Source organism: Brachyhypopomus gauderio, chromosome 7 (assembly GCF_052324685.1).
Source record: "Brachyhypopomus gauderio isolate BG-103 chromosome 7, BGAUD_0.2, whole genome shotgun sequence".
NCBI classification, from domain to species: Eukaryota; Metazoa; Chordata; class Actinopteri; order Gymnotiformes; family Hypopomidae; genus Brachyhypopomus; species Brachyhypopomus gauderio.
Window position 1 is genome coordinate 31,287,609 of NC_135217.1, and position 23,152 is coordinate 31,310,760.

At 43.7% G+C, this 23,152-nt stretch overlaps 3 protein-coding genes across 4 annotated transcripts; 2 read left to right on the forward strand and 1 right to left on the reverse strand.

Moving 5' to 3' along the window:
• The first annotated feature begins 1,263 nt into the window (after positions 1–1,263).
• Positions 1,264–4,892, forward strand: ncoa7a (nuclear receptor coactivator 7a). 2 transcript variants are annotated; one of them, XM_077013212.1, is made up of 7 exons: positions 1,264–1,518; positions 1,983–2,133; positions 2,842–2,982; positions 3,442–3,594; positions 3,723–3,818; positions 3,923–3,996; positions 4,115–4,892. In XM_077013212.1, the coding sequence occupies exons 1-7, from the start codon at positions 1,424–1,426 to the stop codon at positions 4,248–4,250; spliced, it is 846 nt and encodes a 281-aa protein (XP_076869327.1). In that variant the 5' UTR covers positions 1,264–1,423; the 3' UTR covers positions 4,251–4,892. The 2 variants fall into 2 exon arrangements, with proteins under 2 accessions (XP_076869327.1, XP_076869328.1); XM_077013213.1 differs by lacking the exons at positions 1,264–1,518; positions 1,983–2,133 and adding an exon at positions 2,218–2,577.
• A 1,058-nt stretch (positions 4,893–5,950) lies between these two features.
• azi2 (5-azacytidine induced 2) lies at positions 5,951–14,907 on the forward strand. The gene is made up of 8 exons (XM_077013214.1): positions 5,951–6,101; positions 7,504–7,723; positions 7,881–7,997; positions 8,086–8,185; positions 8,620–8,762; positions 8,936–8,994; positions 9,422–9,552; positions 13,079–14,907. Exons 2-8 carry the CDS (start codon positions 7,511–7,513, stop codon positions 13,462–13,464), a joined length of 1,149 nt encoding a protein of 382 aa, XP_076869329.1. The 5' UTR covers positions 5,951–6,101; positions 7,504–7,510; the 3' UTR covers positions 13,465–14,907.
• A 27-nt stretch (positions 14,908–14,934) lies between these two features.
• Positions 14,935–22,669, reverse strand: cmc1 (C-x(9)-C motif containing 1). Its single transcript, XM_077013215.1, has 4 exons — positions 22,509–22,669; positions 21,665–21,757; positions 16,073–16,163; positions 14,935–15,973 (listed from the first exon to the last, which is right to left on the reverse strand). Exons 1-4 carry the CDS (start codon positions 22,525–22,527, stop codon positions 15,853–15,855), a joined length of 324 nt encoding a protein of 107 aa, XP_076869330.1. The 5' UTR covers positions 22,528–22,669; the 3' UTR covers positions 14,935–15,852.
• Positions 22,670–23,152: the final 483 nt, after the last annotated feature.

A 23,152-nucleotide genomic window follows, 5' to 3' on the forward strand; every position in this document is an offset into this window, starting at 1 on the left:
TAACTCCCAGCTTGCTCTATTTCTCCATTCTGATGGTCCAGCAGACGCTGAATTACACACTCTCATGTGCAGATGCTGTTTCATCCAAAAAGCTCTTGCATACTCCTGAGTGCAAATCTGAACCGAGCATTTAGCTTGCTCTGCAAACAGTAGATTTACTGATAATTAAAGGAACAAAGTCTAATTCCTCTCAACATTTGTACTATACATTGTATTTGCTATATTATCGACAGCAGTCTCAGGCCTGTTAATGGTGTCGTTGCTAGAGAGGGTAGTTAGAACACCAGTCTGCATATATTGCATTTATTGTATTCAGGTTCATGCTGAAGAGACTTCCAGGTTCCAGTGCAGCTTGTGTGGAGATCAAGGTCTTTATTTCTTGGCAATATGCCACTCAAATCATACATTAGCTTACTAACACAGTCCAGTCCACCTTCACACAAGGTGAATGCTTGTCCCTTTTAGGCCAAATAAGTCTTCTACCTTAGTTAAGAGGGGAACATGCAGTTAAATGGGTGTTTATTCTAAAGCTATAATCCAGCCTGGCCAGTGTTATCAATGCTTTTATTTGAAGAATAAAGTCTGTAGCTGTATGACATGTATGTATTGTGTTTTTGTAGAACAATTGGACATTTAGTTCAAAATATTTGGAGTTTCTCTGTTCAGTGTTTCTCATGCAAAACACAAGATTTCACTTCAATTTAGACTGTATTTATTGTCAGTATTCAGTATTCAGTATTGGCACGTGTGGCTGGGTGGTGTGATCACACTGAAACATAAAGGCTACATTGTTTCATGAATTACTGTATGTACTAAATACTGTATGTTGACTTAAATATTCACTTATTAATAAAAAAACTACTGTAATTAATAACTGACTGGATTTCAATATGCTGCGTTAGTACCTACTGCAAGTTTAAGGCCACAACTGTTTTCTGATTGCCACTGCATATTTGTCTGTGGTTGAGACACAGATTTGCAGCAAGTTTCAAGAAGTCATCTGTGCCTGCTTCAGAGCAAGAGGAGGCTGTCAGTTGGTCTTGTTTACTTTCTATTCATGTTATTTTGAGTTAATTTTAGATATTTAGTCTGTGCATAACCATAACCTTTGTTCTTTCTTTCGAAAAACATTTATTTTGTATAAACTAAAGGTTAAAAAGCTTTGACCAGTCATGGACCCAGTATGGGAATGACTGTCTCTCCCAAGCTTTCATTTGCTGAGTAGTTTATTTCTTCTGCTGTAGAGCAGGTACGTGTCCCTGGACCCGCTCGTTCCGCACGTTAGCACTTTGGCACCCAGCTCTGTTTGGCACACAGACAGCGTGGAGCGGCCTGGTTAACGTATTACCTAGCAGCCCAGTTACGAAGAGCGGTGCTGGTCGGCCCGAGGAGGGCTCGCCGTCCATATAAAAGCAGGAGGAGCATGGAAAACACATGGACATGTAGCTGCAGAGCTGATCTTCCAGCGCTAACCACCCTCCTCCCGTCCGTCATGGGGGTCGCATACAGCGTGGGAGAGTAAGTGGTTACCACTTGTACTTTTTACCCCGGGGGTGAAAACGAGAGCGTGGGGAACAGAGGCTCCTGGACGGAACTGTCGAGCAGCATGCGGGTTAAGACACTAAACGCTGATTTCCTGCGCTCTGTAGAATGAATGGGGGTGTGTAGAAATAGGCCAACGGGTTTGGTGGTACCTGCTAGCAGACAGAGTGCTTCACTGGTTCCACTTGTGGTTTGTACAGTACAGCTTTAGTCATCTACAAAGTTTCAATTGCAGATTTGTGCTTGAAACAAGATAATGAAAAGGAATGGTTCTACATTTAATTTGATATATTCATTTACACATTGTTAATAATACCCTTCATAATGTTACAAATGAATGAAATACCAGGGGAAATATGTAGCACTTAGCTATAACATCAGTAATTTTACTGCACCAGCTTGTATATGTGTAACTTGTTTACTCTTGTAATTTTCTCCAGAGTCGACCACCTCTACACCTTTTTCGTGCAATGGTCACCCAACCTTTACTCCAAACATGGCAGGAGACAGAGTTTCCTCGTGGTCAACAAAGACAAGTTGGCTGTCATCGACAGCTTGCTCAGGAATCCATTCCCAGAAAACAACTGGGAGGTTGGTAACTCAAGGGGTCCCATCCCTGCACAATATAATCTCATAATTCAGGCATGGCACAACCTCTGCTCTTCGCAGCAAGGTTTCGTAACTGTCCTAACACGTTTACTGGCCTGTTTTAACTTCCTCTTTGAAGCCCTTTACCAGAAATGAAACCTATCTGGCAAGGGAAACAACCAATGGTTCACAAGTCCAAAGAGTGGAAAAATGAACAAACCAATGAGGGTTTATTATATCAGTGGGCATGTTATATGCTACATAAAAGAGGGCTTGCCCATTCATTTCCACAGCAAAGCAACAGAGGACAAAGGCTCATATAGACCTACATCTGCATATAGATAAACGCACGTTGCATGCATGCTTTTAAAGAGAGGTAATATGGGATTAATAGAGAGTATAAAGATCCTGTACTTCTCCAGAGGACATGACGGGCCTTACGTAGAGGTGAGATTCTGCCTTTGCAGATCAAAAGGCATTTTAAGGAATTGTTGGACATTAGGCATCAAGTCCCTCTGAAGATGTGAAATGGTAAAACACTGTACAAGTACGTACTTGATCCAGTGTTTGGTTTGCCTGAACACGCCCGTCAGCTGGCGTTGGTAATTCTAGAAACTGAGTCGTTACGTTTATTAGGTTTACAGACAAGCAGCTAGGAGGGCAGGAGATGTTTTCTGCTCCATCAGTCTTTCTTGTCGTCTTCCTCGGCAGATAATCACAGTGAGGAAGGCGAAGCATTCTCTGAGCATCTGTAGCTCCCAGAGCACGTGCACGTCTGACGAGGAAGTGGACGACACGCTGCCCCTCTTAACGCAGGACAGCCACATCCTGTTGGATCACCATATCCAGAGTGTGAGTGACTCTACACATATACACTAATGGACCAGGGCAAGGACAGTTTTGAATTATTACTGATGCTGAATTATTATTATTATTATTATTGGAATTATTTCTGATGCTGAATTATTATTATTATTATTGTTGGAATTATTACTGATGCTGTCTGGTGCTGGCTTTGATTAATATGTCCCTGGGGGGTTATAGCTGTTATTTGTTGATGGGGATGTGTGGAATTAATGACTAACACAACATAATTTTTTACTAACACAACATAAATTGTTCACGTAAACTTTATCGCACTATATAATATTTAACACCTGTCTTGATATATGGACATGTGATATCGTACATTATTAATACCGGTGAGGTGGTTGCACGGTTGGAGAGTGGGCTCACAGAGGCACATGGAAAAACCTGCCAGCGATCCTGAAGCTGACTTGTGTGTGTGTGTGTGTGTGTGCATGTTCACAGCTGGCCGGACACCTGCCAGCGCGGATCCAGTGTTGCCCATGGAGGCTGGTCTACAGCACCGCCGAGCACGGGACCAGCCTGCGGACCCTGTACAGGTGCACGGCCCAGGTGGAGCGGCCGGTCCTGCTGCTAATTAAGGACATGCACAAGCAGGTTTGCACGGGGCAGAACCATGTGGGGACACACCTTCATTTATCTGCAGACAGTTTTTCTTAAGTGCGGTCTACATGAACCATGTCCAATGATGAAATCTCAAAGGTGCCTCCGTGAACTGGTTGCAGGTGTTTGGTGCATTCTCTTCAGACCCGTTTAGAGTGAGTGATCGCTGCTACGGCACAGGAGAGACCTTCCTCTTCACCTTCAGCCCTGAGTTTAAGGTCTGTTCAACTCCATCTCTCCACCCAATGCTGTGTGCTTGCTTTACCTGAAATGTGTCTTCTGATTGGACACCTGAAACACGTTGACCTTTATTATCTCACAGATGTACCGTTGGAGTGGGGAAAACTCTTATTTTGTCAGAGGATTCCTTGATTCCCTTCAAATCGGAGGGGGAGGGTAAGGAGTTTTGCTATTACATGCACAATTTCTTTTGAAACTATAGTAATACAAGAAAATGCTCTGAACAATCTTACGGGAAAGACATTCCTTCCTGACTGATGCTACTCTCCTCTAGTGGACCTTTCGGCCTGTGGGTGGATGCCGACCTCAATCATGGAGCCACGTTTTCTTGTAACACGTTCCACAACCAGCCGCTCTCCGCCCAGCAAGACTTCACCATCCAGGCCCTGGAGGTGTGGACATTCCACTGATGCCAAACCTACAACCAATGCACTCAGGATTTAACGGGCGTGCTGATCGCAACCGTTTAACCCGACATTCCAGGCCAGGACCTGCTGCGTCAAGCAGAAAACAAAACACAGCAGGCAATCAGGTTGAGGCAGGATTTGTGGCAGTTTCACAATGTACAAATCCTGTCTAAAGCCATTATATGACTACACTGATACTGCACTACTCTGAGTATGGCTCAAGAGTTTTAGTTCGACACTTCTTTGACACCAGTAAGATGAAGCTATTCTGTAACAGAACTCAGAGCGAGTCAGAGAGATGTTGGGGACTCCTCAACACACGTGGAGCATGTATGTGTCCAAATGGACCTTTCCTGCTTCACTTTTAGAAGCATTATAGCACGGAAGTGTTTACATTTCTTACTATCTGAATGAACAATGTCACCAGTGCTTAAAAAGGGTTTTTGAAAAGCAATGTTAAATTTTTAAGTATACAATTTGTTAATTGTTCTTAATTTTTATATGTTAAATTATTTTTTTTATTGCAAAGAAAAAAAAACAAACCAAACACTTGAAACACTGCAAACAGATATTTGTGGTATTTTTTTGCAGTGCTGGTACTGTATGTAATTCACGTTTTTGTTAAAATAAAACTCTTGGAGATTCCGTTCTGTTTTTTCCTCAATCCAGCATCAAACACTAATCTATAGAACTCTTGATGTGGTGGGCAGGACCCACACGTGTACAAGGGGAAGACAGCATGGCCTACTGTGAATGGAAGCATGTTGTAGACATTTTGGGAGTTTTATCAATTACTTTAGTCATGTCTGTTTGATTAGTAGAGTGTATTTGACAATAGGCATTCTCCTAAAGCAGATATATGAAGGTCTAACAACAGACCTGAATGATCATAGTGTGACAGCAAATCCAAAAACAGATCAGGGAATGACCAAAATAAATGACAGTCATTCTGGCCACTTGAAATGTTCTTTTAAAAGGAGACTGGAGTCAGGAAAGCAACAAAATAGCTCCATCTAGTGGCTGCCTTTACGCACTACAAAAAATAATTTAAAATTAAACGTGCTATATTTGTCAATTGTGATTTTTCACCGCAATCGAAATTTGTCATCCGCAATTACCCACCAAGTGAAGGGGGAGTGGGGAGGGGGGATAACCGGGCCCCAGCACGGAACGAGCAAACCGTGCCTAGTGTGAGTACACCCTAGTCTATTCCCTACTGTGCTGAAATTTACACAATTTAAATATATACTAAAACGAAAGCTCAGCTAGGTTGCAGAAATACATTGTATACCCTACATATTTCGTAAAGTTGGACAGCATATATAAACGTAAAAACAAAAGATAATTAAATAATGTATAAATTCTGCTTGACGACTTTTTCAAATAAACAAAATTTAAGTCCGTTTTGAGCTACATAGGCTAGTGCAGTAGACTCTGGGGCAACTGGCCGGGGCAGTTGGCACTGTCGTGGCATCACAAACGAAACTGTAGAAATGGAGGGGAAATGTGTTTACATTTGATCAAAACCAGCAGCTTATATTTAATTACTAATACACCTACTGGACTGAATACATCAGGATAAAATATATAATAAATTATGGATGAATATAATAATTATGGATGTTTGCGCCGTTTTCTCAGTAAGACGCGAGTCTATTGTCGCGACCTTGCTTCCGGCGGAACGAGTTGCGTCATCGCGGTGATGTACTTCCGGGTTCATGTTTGTGTCGTTGACGTTTTCTGTGTTAACGAAGAGACGCGATCTCGTGAACGTACCGCATCCCCATTATGATCGAAGTATTAACATGGTTTATATGTTTACCTTAGTCTGTGATTTAAACTGACTGCTATACGGTAAGTAGTGACTGGTCTTGCAGCTTGTCTTGTAGGTAGATGTGCTAGCCTGTTAGCCTGTGTGTGTGTGTGTGTGTGTGTGTGTGCTGCGCGCGACAGTCTCACGTCACAATAGCGTGTCTGTAGTTTTGTCTGTTGGTCCGAATGTCACCACAGAACCTTCTAGAAACCCACGAGACCTGACGGAGAACTGACGGAGACCTGACCGGGACCTGACGGAGAACTGACGGAGACATGACCGAGACCTGACGGAGAACTGACGGGGACCGGACGGAGAACTGACCGGATCTTTACTAGTTTTTTCTTGCCCTCAGAATGTTTGTTCTGTTTTGTCTGGCTAGCTAGTTACATGAAGTTAAAATATTTCATCATGACAGATGCAGGTTGTGCATCAGGTTTGTTTCTGTATCTGGTGTTCATGGTGACCACAACACTTTCTCTTTCGCTTTTGAAAGCAGTTGATCTCAAAATGATCGAAAGTTAGAAATACTTCTCATTCAAGGGGCTTGAATTGGCATATAGTATTAATGTGTGGATGGGTGTGTGTATATTATATAGTGTATATTATATATAATGTAAACGGCAGTGTCGTGAGAGACATTCATCGGCCAGAGGTCCTTCCTCAGCTGTTTGAGCGCCTTGGCCTGAAATGACCATATTGTGTGTGTGTGTGTGAGAGAGAGAGAGAGAGAGAGATAGCAGTAATGAAAGTGTTCATAGGTCAGTCTGTTGACATTGAGAAACATTTCTATTCTTTTCAGTCATTCCCTCGGTTCCCAGTGCTGTATCATCCGTCTGTTCTGTGTCACCTTTGGCACCATTTTCTGTCATGGCCCTACGTTTAAAGTAATTAGTGGCATTTATGAGTCCAGCAAAAAATAGATCTACATGATGAACTACCACAATTAACTGCATAATTACTGTTTCAAAAGGAATAGCAGACATGAGAGAACATGTCAGAACATGCAGCAATATAGAACTAGAGGAGTCACCCGAGTTTCTTCTTTCATTCAAATGAAAACGTACAGTTGGTTCACTCAAGCCAAGAATGTACAAGTGACTGTTGCCCTGACATTAACACTGCTAATAAAAGTTTTCCCCTTGTATTAAAGTACTGAACTAGCTGTGTCACCATCCCAGACCGTTATGAAAAACCATAACTGGTATCCTGTGAATGAATGTCTCAGTTGTACTGCCATGCAGATGTTTTCATGTTCACTCAGACTTAATAAACATGTGGCGTGTGCAGACATCATGAAAAAAGCCTGAACCTTGTTCAAAAAAAGTTGCTTGCTTATAAGCAAACCAGATTTAAGACTTGATGCTTTAGCAGGCACTGTGGGAATGCCTGGCATGTGTATGACCCCTGGCATGCACTTGACCCCCTGTGTCCACTCCACAGTTCCGGCATGGAGTCGCCGCTCGTGGACGATGACATCTGCATCCTGAAGCATGAGACGGCATACGTGGCGGAGAGCCCTGTGGCGGCGTGCTCGGGGGACGAGTCCGTCGCCTCTCACTTCGCTCTCGTCACGGCCTACGAGGACATCAAGAAACGTCTGCGGGACACAGAGAAGGAGAACACACTGCTGCGCAAACGTGTGAAGCAGCTGGAGGACAAGGTGAACCCCCCCAACACCCACACACACCCACACACACCCACACACACCCACACACACACACACACACACACACACACACACACACACACACACACACACAAGACTTGAGGGCAGTGAAAGGACGTGTGTGACGTTGCTGTGTTTGGCGTGTGAGCAGGTGTTCCGACCGGAGGCCCCTCCTTCTGAAGGACCCCAGTACATGAACAAGGCCTTCAGTGCGTACCGAGGCATCTACATGGAGAAGAAGGATTTGCAGGCGGAGCTTAACAAGCTGGTATGAGACTTTAGTTGCGTTTCAGTCCTTCTGCTGTTGGCACCTCTCGCTCTTGCGGTGGGTCAGGGTGTCTTTGTGCGTCTTTCAGAAGAAAGAGAGGGCGGAGTCAGAACGGATCCTGACGGAGCAGCTACAAGCCAAAGAGCTGGAGCTACTGCAGCTGAAGTCTGAGATGGAGACGAGCCAAGGTACGTGACCCAGACACACGTGACCCGGTCACATGTGACCCTGACACACGTGACCCGCTCCACAGATGCCTGTTGTGTCATCTAAAATGCTTTGGCCATTTCTGTCTGTGCTAACCTTATATGAGGCGTCATAATAAGGATGAATAATTACTACTTAATACATTATAAATGGAGTAATAATTGCAATATGTGGGCTTTAAAGGACCAGAAGCTGTGTATTTTTTTGTTTGTTTGTTATAAGTATAAATTAGAGGCTGAGAGTGCGCGTGTGTGTGTGCTTGTGTGTGTGTGTGCGCGCGTGTGTGTATGTATGTGTGTGTGTGTGTATATGTGTGTGTGTGTGTGTGCTTGTGTATGTGTGCGCGCGCGTGTGTATGTGTGTGTATATATATGTGTGTGTGTGTGTGTGTGTGTGTGTGTGTGTGTGTGTACAGTGATGAGGAGTCTGACTGACACACAGGACTACTGGCAGGTGACTCAAGGGAATCATGAACTGCAGCTCGACGCACTTCAGCAGCAACTGGACAGATTGCAAGTGGAAAACAGCCGACTGCAGGAACTCTGTGGCGTCAGACAGGTGTGTGTGTCAGACAGGTGTGTGTGTCAGACAGGTGTGTGTGTGAGTGCACTCGTGCTCTCTGTACTTAATAACATCTTACTGACCCCACAACCTCTCTAGCCCTCTTCAAACCAATTTTGTCCATGGGTTGCACTTTTCACTATTGTTTTGATGGATGTTCTTCTTTGCAGGAAGACGCAGAGAGCTCTGAAGTTCAGAACGATGTCCAGAAGGGGGCAGCAGAGTCCAGGTAATTTGGTTGCTCACTCGGGTACATCCTGTTGTTTTTATTAAGTTCTTTATAGCGAAGAGAAATTCTAGTCACCAGAGGGAGCTGTTTGATTATAGTAGAGTCGGTTCATTGTAAACATCTTAGTTTGCCCTTCCTCATGTGATGGGGCGCGTCCTATTCTGGTGAACCCTGTTGATCAATGCTGGACGTCAGACGGTCCAGGCTGCTGCCGTCTGCTTCTGGACTCTCCATCATCATCTGGACGCCTGGATGATGATGATGATGATGATGTATTTAATACATAATGCATTTATAAAAGTTTTGTGTCAATTTTACTTGTTGTCTTGTCTTTTAAAAATGTAATGTGAAGATTTGAAGCCGGTGCGGAGTGCATCTGGGCTTTTCCTGCATGGTAACGATATTGGGCGGTTGGCTGTGTGTTCAGGGGTGCGGCTGTGATGACGCTGTATGAAGGTGTCTGCAGTGAGATGGTGTGGTTGCAGACGCTGGTGAAAGCTCAGGCTGATTTAATGAAGAGACTCCGAAACAAGCCTTTGCCACCAGTTCTCCGGAGAGGTCCGTATTCATACACACACCCACATCCACACTTTCTCTCTGCCTCTCTTTCTCACACACACACACACGCACACATTCACAATCATCTCTCATTTTCACACACCCTCACACATGGCAGATATTTACACACAAGCCAATACACAGGCACATGATGTTGGTGTTTCCACCCAGACTCAAATACTGTGCTCAGTGTGCCAAGGATAAACCCCACAGTGATATTTACATTTACCCAGCTATCACTGTGCAGAACTGCATTACATGGATTATGGATTACATAGAACAGGATTACATAGAACTGTGAAACAAGAACACACAAGATCTGAACACATCGATATCGTCCTGAGGTGTTACAATAATGTCCGTATTAGTTTCTTCACGTTTTGGTCTTTCAACGAGCACCTAACTCACAATCTCATTTTGGGCACAAGAAGCTTCAGTTCCACTTTGAGCACCCTAGAGCTGTCGGGGGGCCATTAGATGTTATTTCAGACATTTTCTAGAATAGGTATAAATACCTGTGAGTGCTTCGCTAATAAGAATAGAAAGCTGAGCGTGAGCGGAACAGTTCCTCTTTTCATGCTGCTGTCTGCTTCTGGGATGAGAGTCTTCCTCCCTTCCTTCCTCTTCTCTTTTTTCTCCCCACTACATTCTTTGTCTGCCTGTGGGAAGGGATGATGAGTTCATGAGTCCTCAGAAGAAATGAATTCAGCATCTGGTGGTGAAGCCAGACGCAACACCTCCGGCTGTAGTGCATCTGATGATTCTCCTTAATGCCTACATGACAAACCTGTGCAATACAAATCCAGCACACTCTCCCTCTCACACACACACACACACACACACACACACATACACACACACACACACACATATATACACACACACACACATATACACACACACATATATACACACACACACACATACACACACACACTCTCACACACACACACACTCTCTCTCTTTCTCTCTCTCCCTCACACTCTCTCTCTCTCTCTCTCTCTCTCTCTCTCTCTCTCTCTCTCTCATACACACACACACATACACATTACGGGGTCCAAAGTTAGCAGATGACAAACACACTTGGGTTATTTCGTTCCTCTCGTCTGCTCAGATGCGGAGAGGTGAAAATAAGGGGCAGCCGTAGCACATTGAGATGCAAGAGTGTCTGTTGGACCCGCAGCATTCTGGGTCTGATGGTACAGAGTTTGTTTGTGTTCCCCGAACAGAGCAGAGGAGCGTGAATTGGCCCAGAGAGAGTGAGACACAGTGAGAGAGAGTGAGACAGAGGACACATACATAAAGGAGACAGACAGAGAGAGTGAGACAGAGGACACAGACCGAGAGAGTCAGACAGAGGACACAGAGAGAGAGAGTGTGAGACAGAGGACACAGACATAAAGGAGACAGACAGAGAGAGTGAGATAAATGACACAGAGAGAGTGAGACAGAGGACACAGACAGAGAGAGTGAGACAGAGGACACAGAGTGAGACAGAGGACACAGAGTGAGACAGAGGACACAGTGCTTTAAAAAAATTTTTAGTGATACATAAAAAGGACAGAGAGAAACACTCTGCTCCTAACAGTTAGAGAGCTGTGTGCATCACCTCCTGTAGTTGGTAGTGAGGGTGTGTGTGTGTGTGTGTGTGTGTGTGTGTGTGTGTGTGTGTGTGTGTGTGTGTGTGTGTGTGTGTGTGTGTGTGTGTGTGTGTGTGTGTGTGTGTGTGTGTGTGTGTGTGGGTGGGTGCTGATCTCCACAGGAGGGTGTGGCTTAGTAAATGCAGGTATACATTTGGATACCTGAAGCAGCCCAGTATTCTGTGGATTGTAGAATTGCAATTGGGTTTAGTTCTGGTGGTCTGTATGTCTTCAGTACGTGATGTTGAATCTGAGAGAGCTGTGGTTGTGGTTAGGTGCATGGGGGGGGGGTGTTGCGTGCAGGGGTGCATGTGTGAAGGTGCACGCTAACCCTGACCCTAACACAATGTGCGTTCGAAGTGTCGATGATCAATGTGTCCTGCAATTCACATTAGTTCTCGCAGCTGGCTGCGTTCTTCATCGATGCACACCGTTAACCCTAATAAGTTCAAACTACTTAAAAAAACAGAGGTAACTCGTTGCCTCAAAAAAAAGAGTAAATTAAGTAATGGCTTCTGTCAAAACTAATATAATTGAGTTGTATGAATACAATACATACTTATATGATATAAATAGAGTGAACTTCAATTTACTCAATTTAAAATTACTTAACTCAAAGTTGCTTTTACTTAATTTAACACAATTACAAATACCTTAACTATTAAGTAGGAACTTTTTACAATTAATATATCAAGTTTTTAATACTTTTATTTATGTGTTTTTTATTATTAATACTTAATTGTTATAATTATTGTAAATGAACTTGTTTATTATCATTTGGCATCAAATAACATTTTTAAACCATTCCTGCTTTTAGTCAAAAGCAAAACAGTGTGCTTCATACAAAAGATCAAGTGAATGTTTAAATCAATTAAAAGATTCTTCCCACTGAGAACACATATAATGTGACATGAACAGAAAGACTCTTCTAGTTAAGTTTTTTTTTATTATTATTACTATAATATGCCATCCTAGGTCACATTTTATGCATGGATACACATTTTGAGAGATAGTTAAATTAGTAACAGCAGATTTATATAGACAACTTACCTCATGCGCTTTTTGTTCGCGCTCTTCTTGGTGGGACGTTTCAGCTAAATTTAAAAGTTGATCAATCAGAGCAAATATCATGTATCACGTGACACATACATTTTAAAACTTATTTTGTGTAGTTACAACACAAAAACACAATTAATTACGGATAAGAAAGTGAAAGCAACTTTGATTTCCAAGTACTGGTAATATAATGTAAGATTTTAAGTAAAGATTACTACTGATTATTACTGAATTGTTTTAGTAAAGATAACATTGGGGTTTACAGTGCACAAGCCGAGTGATCCACTGCTAAGAGTTGTACTCTTTTGGTTTTTTTGGTTGGGCAGAGGGAGAAATGTTTCTTGTAACCCTGTAGTGAATCAACCATCTTTGGGGGGCATCGTCTACGTCCCCAAGGAGTTCTGTGGTATAATCAAGCGTAGACTGAAGACTCACCTGTTTGTTGAGTTCTTACCAGAGCACTAACTCAGCAGATACCACTTGCCGTTGTTCTTAAATTGTATGTCTGTCTATGGTTATTTGCGTTAACTTGCAAAACACAAGGTAATGACATTGACTCCTGTAGTTTAGTAGTAATCTGACTCAATGGTATCTTGGAATTCTGGCCTATCCGTACTATTACCTAGGATGAATTCTGTGATCAGATGCAAAGCACTTTGTAAGTCACTCTGGATAAGAGCGTCTGCTAAATGCCATAAATGTAAATGTAATCAGGAAATTACATGTTCTCATCTTTTAATGTCATTCCTATCAGTCTGGACGTGGTCTGGAATGTTGTGTTTGTATGCCTCATTCATTTATGGACATCATGTTGCTGGTGTGTGTTGTAGCTGCTTCAGCTCTACCTGTGCAGTGCCGTGATGATGTGGAGAGGAACAGCCCCCCCGTGGGAGTCCCGCGGCCCCCCAGTGCCCCCCCGCTCCCCAGCAGCCCCACTCGCCCCGCACCCCCCACGGCGCTCCAGTTCATCGACGGCCTGCAGGGAAACTGCTGGAAGGATCCCTGGCCTCTGCAGCGGCCCGCCCCCTTGGGGAGCCCCGCCCCCTTAGGCAGCCCCGCCTCCCTGGAAAGCCCCGTTGGCCCGCCAACGCCTCATGGGGCCTCTCTGGAGGACGGCTCCTGGTCCATCCCCAGCCACCCCCGGCCCAGCGACGCCCTGTTCTGGGAAGGGCCCAAGTCCAGCAGCTCCTGTGCTGACTGGGCCAAACCGTATTGACAGGCAACCCTGTGTCCAACCACAAAGATGCCCTAACTGCCTTAAAACTCTGCCTCTCTGACGTCCAGGCTGAGGTACCTCAGAGCACCTGCACTGTCTGCTGCTGAAGGCAGGTGTCACTTTCACCTGGAGGATGTAAATAACTTTACAGAGAGGGTGGCTATGTGTGTTTGAGTATGTTTGTGTGTGTGTGTGTATGCGTGATTGAACAGGCATAATTTCCACTCTCCACTTAAGAATATTTGTTGTTGTGATTTTCGTGTAGCTACTGGTAAAGCTTGAACTTTAGGGATTCATGTTCATGTATTCTGTTTGGTATTTTCATTGCTGTGAAGGATCAGTAATAAGGTGAGTCACATGGCTGTAGGTCTGGTAGATAACACTTGTCAGTATCCTCTCCGTGATGCTTAGTTAGTCCACATTATTTTTTATTTAAATTTTAAATACTTCACAAGTGTACAGAAAGGCTAAAGCTGCAGTTCCCTTAACTGTAAAGTGGATTAGTTCTGTGTTCACACTGAGACGGTTTAGCACTCTCTGTGTTTCACATAGGAGCCCATGGAGGGGTTCATGGTGCATGTTAATTCAGTATCAGGCTGTATGTTCAGCAGAACTCTGGTGTACTGGCCCAGATTAACTCACTTTCAACATCAAGATGTGATTTGATGTGTAATGACCTGTCTAAACAGGGGTGGGCAGTCCACACAGGGTTGGTGTATTTCCATGTTTTTATGGAGTAAAACCCATATAACAGTTGTCTGAAGGCTTTAGACCAACTGATTTAACAAATGGAATTAGGTGTACTCCAGTTTAACTGAGCAGAAGCCTGCCGGCAGTTCATATTAGGAAGTGGGAAATTTCTCAAAGTCGGGTCTTCTGAACAGGCCATATCTTTCCCTGGGGATGACTTTTTAAGATGAAACATTTCCGTGTGTAAGCACATCCATATGTGTTTATCGATCTACATCTGTCGATGGCTGTACCACCTTAAATCAGTTTAGCGGCACATAGTACGTCAAACGTCCTGGTAATAAAACAATGTGAAATTGCTCTCGCACATATTTAAGTGCAGTTTACGCATTTTGGAAGTTGAGATTAGTTCTCTTGGGTTAAAGATGAAGGACTGGAAGGCATCCGTGCTATCTTATTGCTCTTAATAACAAATAATACAAATAACAAACTGCCGTCGTGGACGAGCACCCGCACACTCTGGAGGCGTTTCGCCATCGCGTGACTGGAGTCGCCGATTCACTCGAGGCACGAAGGGCCATTACTATGACCTTGGTTTATATTTTGCGTTTTTGATTTTGGAGGTAATGGAGTTGTATCCAGTTCGGTTACTCCTGCTATGGGAACCAAAATGCAATGTACAGTTAGTGTAGATGATTTTTTAGGATGATCACGCATCAGATTGTTTGTAAATATTAAACAATTCAATGTAAACATTTGTATTTATTGATGAGTCAAACATTGAGTAAAATGTCTTTTAATATACTGAACTATTTAAGTTGGGAAGGGGGGGGTCATTTAAGGGTTTAATTCATTTACAGTGTGTGACTGTGGTAACTCAAGTGTTTATCGAAAGGGCTACGGAGTTGGCCTCTTGGTAGGATTTCATATATATCATATGGATTTTTAAAAAAATAAAATTTTGTAGTATTGCATTGTTTGTACAGCAGTATTCACTGCATAATGGAGGCTGTAGGGTTCAGCATTCATCCTTCACCTGGTTAGACTCAAGCATCAAAGTAAATGTCACATGGCCAGGTAGGCTCCCCCCCCTCTTGCAGGATTCATACCACTTTATTTGACACCAGGCGTTCATTTTTAGACTCCACAAGCATCATTACATCTGCAAAACAATTATTCAAATATGCATTTAAATTACATAAAGCATTTACATAGACAATGAGATAATGGGTCAACTCTGCTAGTGCAAATGTGGATTCTTCAGTATACATTTATGGCATTTGGCAGACGCCCTTATCCAGAGTATAAATGAAAGGGAGCGTGGCTTTGTGAAAACAAAGGGACCCTGGGTCACGTTCACAGGTTTGACAAACACACTGCAAACACACCATCAGAGGAACACACCAGAGGAAACTACTGTTTTTTCAAAATCAAGAAAAAAAGTATAATTCCCAGAGGAGAGAAATTCACACATCCATCTAATTCAAAAAAAATATTCCCATGAATTTTTATTAGGCTTTAGGTACTAGTGAAGATTCATATAAGGCAATCATGAATATAAACCATGACTAGCCCACCACCAGAGTCCCCATCACAGCTGATCCCAGATCTGCAAGTGTCTTTGCTCAGGTGGTTCCAACATGGCTGTGAGGAGGAGAGTGTGGCTGAGTGTCCTGATACAGTGGACCAGTCAGGTACCTACGAGCTGCTGGGTAATTTCTGCTTTCTGTGCTTGGCAGGAATGCCGGTCTTCTGATATTCTTCTTTCTCCTTGATATACTCCTGCTTGCATTCCTCAAAGAATGCAGGGTCATTGTAACTGTAAGGAAGAAGAAGAAACTTAGTTTAATAACATTAAAGATGGTTGGAGAAGCTAGTTCCACAGAGCCCTGCTAGCGGTCTGGCTGGGGTCACTCACTGCTTGGTCAGGCAGTCCTTCAACTCTCTGTTCTCTTCCCGGCATTTAAACACCATGAAGAACCCGGACTCCTTGCAGCAGTGGGTGAAAGCTGTTAACAGAAGGACAAGGTCAGATTGCAGCCGTGAGACAGAAAAAACCTCTCGTGTTGCATATTACAGTACACTACTTATTCTTTCTTTTTTTCACTCAAGACGTCAAACTGCCAAGGACAAAAAAAAGTCAGCAAACCACAAACTGCCCGTGTGGCGCTGGAGAAGGAGCCACACCGGCCTTATCTGATACCAGCCCACGCTTCCTCTCCTGGGCTAAAATAAAGGACACTGCCTGCATACTGGCTCAGACTTCTGCCAGGGTGCAAAAGGCACCAACAAAAATATCCCCTCCCCCCCAATTATAAATACTCCCTGGATGCCTGAATGAAGTCCCAGCAGCCCCATCAATAACTGCTGATGGGGTCTTAGCTCAAGCTGTCGTAGCTACACCCAACCACCAGCCTCGTCACCGTTAGCAATCGCCTGGTTCCGAACAGCATATGCTACTTAGCATAAACAAATATTAGTGAATATTGAGCATGGGCGGAGCTATGCTGAACAGCTTGCGCCAAAGTTGTGCCGGGCCGCTCTCTGGAAGTGACGGTGGCGTGGCTGTGTGAACAGGCTCCTGAAGGCTTACACACCACTGTGGTTAGCAAGGTCCTGAGACATGCGGTAATTAGCCTCTTCTTCCCTGCGTCCCAAAGCTCCCAGAAAAATAATTCCAATTACTTATATATGACTGATTACTGTCAACACGTTTCATCTGTATGCAGAGAAGATCGTGCAAAACCAATTCCAGGATCCACAACCCCGAAACTAATCTAATACATATGAAAACCATTCCACTCAATCCGTCAGACGCATAAACACAAATCTAAAAACGCCACAGTACAGTAAACAATCGACTGTCCATGTGCTGTAAGCAGAACTGATTTCTGACCAACTGCACAGACTCACCTTCTAACTTGAAAAAAAGTAGGAGCAGAGACAACATGAGATGAGGAGACATGAGTAGGGGAGACATGAGCAGAGACAACATGAGAAGAGGAGACATGAGTAGGGGAGACATGAGCAGAGACAACATGAGAAGAGGAGACATGAGTAGGGGAGACATGAGCAGAGACAACATGAGAAGAGGAGACATGAGTAGGGGAGACATGAGCAGAGACAACATGAGAAGATGAGACATGAGTAGGGGAGACATGAGAAGAGGAGACATGAGCAGAGACAACATGAGAAGAGGAGACATGAGCAGAGACAACATGAAAAGAGGAGACATTCTGCGTTCAGAATGGAGACCAGCAGAAGAGACTGCTCCGTACCCTCATCATCTAAATGCCAATACAGGTCAAATGCAGTAAAAGCCATATAGATGTAGAGACGAGTCACTCCGGTCCAAACCATCTGCAGCTCTGCGTAACTGGTGGCAGTGATGTACTGAAGAGCTACTAATACAGACGACCTGGTCCTGGACCTGGTAACAGCACTCTGGCTCCTGAACCTCAGTGCTAGTTCAGCTCCTCCTAATACGTTCAGGTCCTCCATCGAAGGCACCTGAACTGGGAGATCTAGCTTGAGGCCTGAACCAGTACTGCTGCCCAGTGAACTGTAGAGGCCTGGGATTGCAGGTGAGACTGGGCCGCTCAGCCACAGACCTACGCCCCGACCTATGCCCGCACCTACACCACGACCTACACCCTGACCTACACCCGTGCCTACACCCAGACCAGTGCCCACACCTACACCCCGACCTATACCCAGACCTACACCCTCGCCTACACCCGTGCCTACACCCAGACCAGGCCTCTGCCATTCTTGTGCACATTTGCCCACTGTCTTTCCCACTCCATTCTCTTTCTTCTGGCTGGCTGAGCACCAGGGGCAGAGGGATTTTACTCCAAAGTCAATTAATTCTCACATGATTAGAAGCAAAGAAGATATCCAAACTCAATCATCCCCCAGCAGGAGAAATCAATAGTCCTGATATGACTTCCAGATTAAAGAAGCCTGACGCAGAGTAATTGGTGCAAGAAAAGCTGAAACGATATAACCAGAGAACCGTGAATAAGGGTGAAATCAGAACCATATTTATCAGAGGGAAGAAGTGATGCTGGATAATCTCTTTGGAGAGAAACAAAAGAACAGAACAAAGACGCAACAAGGCCTAGCATATATACACACACACACACACACACACAATTATATATATTATATATATATATAAATAAATGTGTGTGTGTTTGTGTGTACGCACACACGCAAGCAGTCTAGTAAACTTTGATTTAACGTTGCAGTATTCTTGTCTCAAATGGATTTGACTAACATTACAGAGCAGACCAGACAACTAGGGAGCCACGCAGAAACCATGACAAGGGGGGGGGGCTCTCAGCTCTCATTCTGCATTGAAGATGAATTCATGACGACCTCACAACAGTCAAAGCTAAAACGGAAATCTCACATTCAGCATGTTTAAATCACACTATAACCACTTTAACAGGAAAGTCTGGTCCTGGAGTTGGACTCACACCAAGGCAGTCTGCAGCTGTGTGTTCACGTTCACACGCGCGCGCGCACACACACACAGGCAGCGTGGCTGGGGCGGAGGCGTGAAAGCGAGTTGAAGGTGCGGAGGGGGTTTCCACGGCCTCGTCAGCGTGTGCTCTGCTGTCTCAGTGTGGGATGCAGGTGTGGACATGAAAAGACAAAATGAAGAAAGAACACAGACGTGGTGTCGACCCGGCCAACGTAACCGAAACGAGTGAGAACCGTGAGGTGACATGTGATGGGGGGGCACAAAACACGATGATGACCACGCATGTAAACCAAGGACTACATCAGGTAGCATTCACAACCTCACATACACAAAGTCTAGAAATTATCTAGCCATAATCTTCCTGTTAAAGGGAACTACAAAGGACGAACAAAACTTTAAAAGAACTGACACTTCGTTGTCACTTACAAAAGTCTGTAACCTTTTCTGTTAAAAGCTTGTAAAAAAATTTTTCCCCCAAAATAAAAAAAGAAGAGTTTGTGAGCCCACCATTTTTTCGTTATACACTACAAAACTACCTCATTTATATGACCTGTGAAACGGGTAAAATTCACTTTCTTTTTCGAGCTGACAAATGTGGTTGCAGTTTCAGAAAATGAGAAATCTCAACATCTAGAATTTAGAAAGCAGCTAAAAAAAAAACAGGCATTTGAAATTATTGACTTATTTACTGGAAGTGCTAGAAGAGATTTAACAGTGAAATGGTTTGCAAACAAATGTTTTGAGCTCAGCTGATCTATCCACAGCATTCTGATGAGGGAAACCACTGAAATCCAACAAAATAATGCAAAATCTATAAAATATAGTTCCTGCTCCATTTTGTCTGTTTGAGAGGCATACAGTAGGTACAGAAAGTGTTCAGACCCCTTTAAATGTTTCCACTCTGTTTCACTGCAGCCATTTGCTAAAATCAAAGAAGTTCATTTTATTTCTCATTAATGTACACTCAGCACCCCATCTTGACAGAAAAAACAGAAATGTAGAAGTTTTAACAAATTTATAAAAAAAAATAAAAACTGAAATATCATGTTGTCATAAGTATTCAGACCTTTGTTCAGTATTGAGTAGAATAACCCTTTTGAGTGAGTACAGTAATGAGTCTTCTTGGGAAAGATGCAACAAGTTTTCCACACCTGGGTTTGGGGATCCTCTGACATTCTTCCTTGCAGATCCTCTCCAGTTCCGTCAGGTTGGATGTTGGTTGGTGGACGTTGGTGGACAGCCATTTTTAGGTCTCTCCAGAGATGCTCAGTTGGGTTCAGGGCTCTGGCTGGACCAGTCCAGAATGGTCACAGAGTTGAAGCCACTGCTTTATTATTTTAGCTGTGTGCTCTGGGTCCTTGTCTTGTTGGCAGGTGAACCTTCGGCCCAGTCTGAGGTTTTCTTCCAGTACCTCTCTGTACTGGGCCACATTCATCTTTCCTTCAGTTGCGTCCAGTCGTTCTGTCCCTGCAGCTGAAAAACACCCCCATAGCAGGATGCCGCTGCCACCACCATGTTTCACTGTTGGGATTGTACTGGGCGGTGATGAGCAGTGCCTGGTTTTCACCACACATACTGCTTAGAATGAATGTTCAATCTTCATCTCATCAGACCACAGAATCTTATTTCTCGTAGTCTGGGAGTCCTTCATGTGTTTTTTGGCAAACTCTATGTGGGCTTTCATGTGTCTCTCATACGTCTGCCATAAAGCCCAACTGGTGGAGGCTGCAGCGAGAGTGACTTGTGGAACTTCATCTCATCTCCCTACTGCATCTCTGCAGCTCAGCCACAGTGATCTTTGGGTTCTTCACCTCTCACCAACTCTTCTCCACGATTACTCAGTTATCTGGACAGCCAAATCTAGGTAGAGTTTTGGTCATCCCAAACGTCTTCCGTTTAAGGATTATGGAGGCCACTGTGCTCTTAGGAACCTTGAGTCTTTTGTAACCTTGGCCAGATCTGTGCTGCCACAATTCTGTCTCTGAGCTCATTGAGCAGTTCCTTCAACCTCAATATAGACAGGTGTGTGCGGTCTTATATAGACAGGTGTGTGCGGTCTTATATAGACAGGTGTGTGCCTTTCCTAATCAAGTCCAATCAGTGTAATTAAACACAGCTGGACTCCAATGAAGGAGTAGAAACGTCTCAAGGTGGATCAGAAGAGATGGACAGCATGCGAGTTAAATACGAGTGTCACAGCAAAGGGTCTTATGACCATGTGATATTTCCGTTTTTCTTTTTTAATAAATTTGCAATTATTTGTACATTTCTGTTTTTTCCTGTCAAGATGGGGTGATGAGTGTACATTAATATATAAGAAATAAAATGAACTTCCTTGATTTTAGCAAATGGCTGCTATGAAACTAATTTAAAGAGGTCTGAACACTTTCCGTACCCACTCTATAATGGAAGTTCTGTCAACACTAAATGTATTTGCATTATTTTCCTGTCAGATATGTTTTCTTACTGTTTTTGAGACATTTCAGACACCGATCAACAATTTATCTATTGTTCTGTTGATGCCACAGATAATCTGCGTAATTTGGGGGGGTGAGTTGGGTTCGGTGGTGTGAACAGTGTCTCCTCCAACAATTAAATTAAACCTACACCACTGCTACAGGTGTCTACTATTTTCACACGCTACATCAGCAAACATTTTTGGCAAAGAATTTCCTTACATGGCAACCTCTGTGCAGGTAAGCACATCCATATTGGAGAATTAAGGTACATGGAGTGTACCTCATGGTAGTAAAACTACCAGTCCAAGATGCACCTCTAGCGTTGATGTACCAACAATAAAAAAAAGGCAGTTCAAAATGCAAATGTCCTTATCACACTCACTGAACTCAATCTCAATCTGATCACTTGTCCACAGGGGCAATGCATGCTCTTTCTATCTTTTATGCTGACAAGATTAAGAAAATGTTTAATTACATTTTACTTAAAGGGAGAGTAAATGTTGAGAAAATGCTTTTGCGAGGTGTCCCAGTGGAGCTGCTCTCTGCGGAGATACTAACTCACCTTCCACCTGCGGTGCACACAACACCTTGGCCTTCTCACGCATCATCTTTGGAATCATCACATCCAGCTCCACGTGCCTGAGGTGCGGCTCATCTGTGGGTTACAGAGTCCGTCACACACCTGATCAGTCTTACCTGACCAAATACACAAACACCTGCTCCAGGCCCATTCAGGCCTGCTTTTATAACTGGGTTCAGTGTTTCTAATCATTTTTTGGAGGGGCATCATGTATGCTTAACATAAGGAAGTCTATTTTATCATAGACCTTGATGCTTTCTCTGTACACGTGAAAAGTGGTAAAGATGGTCTATAAATTTATTTCAAACGCACACGCCTTCTGCATCGGCTGCCTGCCTGGTGTCTGTAAGGAACCAGCGAGTTGAGGACACAGAAGCCCCGTACCCGGACACATGCTACACTACCACCTATTAGGTTGAGGATTACAGTCTTGAGTTTGACATTCAAAGCCCTTAATGCTTTAGTGAGACACACCTGCAGACTTCTGGAGGCACTAAAGCCCAGTCCGGTAAATCAAAGCCCAGCACGTCTGTGAACCTGAAGGTCAGCTTGGACTTGCATTATAATTATTTGGGGGGGATGTTTCAAAATGTAGAAATACTAGTTAACGATTACTTGTCATGACGATCATGTGCCATGTGTAGTTAGGAAGGTGCACGCGCGGTGTAACCGGGCACGAGCTGCAGGTCCTGACGCTGATTCCGCACACGTGAACGTGACATTAACCAGGTCACACACACCGGCTATCAAACTAGAGGAGAACCTTTTCTTTTAGGATACCTGGCTCTAAACGCACCCTGAAACTCAAACACTCGGGGAACAATACCTGCTTTAGAAGTCTCCATGTTTATATAAAGCTGACGGCTACAACCTACTAACAAAACACAAAACCACCGCAGCGCAGGCAGGAACCACAGGCTGCGCGTCCAACGTGACCTACAGACGTCACTTCCGCCGACGTCAGCGGCGTGACGCGGCTTCCGACGCAGAGCGTAACTGTACAAATTACAAGTAAAGCATTCTACTGTCATTCTTGTCTTTTAACACAAAACCTACATGGTGTCTTTTAATCTATTTAAAAATATTTATAATATTTATGAATCATTTCAGTTCATATGAATGGGTTACAGTCAGAGAGGACTTTTACTAATAAAAGCTCAATGTATAGCCTTCAATACTTTTGTTTGAGAACTGTTGAAGATTCTGTTCTCTTCGCCCCACCTCCGGATGGGAACCTGGTACCTGGATGGGTACTTGGGGCCTGACACAAGCTTCTGTCTGAAACTAGCTTTATGTACATGCATGTGACCAGATGGCAAAATCCTTTGTAATTTGTTCTGGATAAGATTGTCTGCTATATGCCATAAATGTAAAATGTAAATGTATTTCTGTGAACGTTTTCTTCTGTCGTGATATAGGACCTATTTACAGTAATAGTAGTATAGACCAGTATCAAATATATCCAACTTA

Excerpts from the sequence above, each read along its gene's own strand:
- ncoa7a (XM_077013212.1), top strand. The coding sequence starts at position 1,424 with ATGGAAAACACATGGACATGTAGCTGCAGAGCTGATCTTCCAGCGCTA. Across the intron at positions 3,819-3,922 it reads CCTTCAGCCCTGAGTTTAAG|ATGTACCGTTGGAGTGGGGA; the intron begins GTCTGTTCAACT and ends ATTATCTCACAG. Across the intron at positions 3,997-4,114 it reads CTTCAAATCGGAGGGGGAGG|TGGACCTTTCGGCCTGTGGG; the intron begins GTAAGGAGTTTT and ends ACTCTCCTCTAG.
- azi2 (XM_077013214.1), top strand. The coding sequence starts at position 7,511 with ATGGAGTCGCCGCTCGTGGACGATGACATCTGCATCCTGAAGCATGAG. Across the intron at positions 8,763-8,935 it reads AACTCTGTGGCGTCAGACAG|GAAGACGCAGAGAGCTCTGA; the intron begins GTGTGTGTGTCA and ends TCTTCTTTGCAG. Across the intron at positions 9,553-13,078 it reads GCCACCAGTTCTCCGGAGAG|CTGCTTCAGCTCTACCTGTG; the intron begins GTCCGTATTCAT and ends TGTGTGTTGTAG.
- cmc1 (XM_077013215.1), bottom strand. Across the intron at positions 16,164-21,664 it reads GTGTGCACCGCAGGTGGAAG|CTTTCACCCACTGCTGCAAG; the intron begins GTGAGTTAGTAT and ends TTCTGTTAACAG. Across the intron at positions 15,974-16,072 it reads AAGGACTGCCTGACCAAGCA|TTACAATGACCCTGCATTCT; the intron begins GTGAGTGACCCC and ends TCTTCCTTACAG.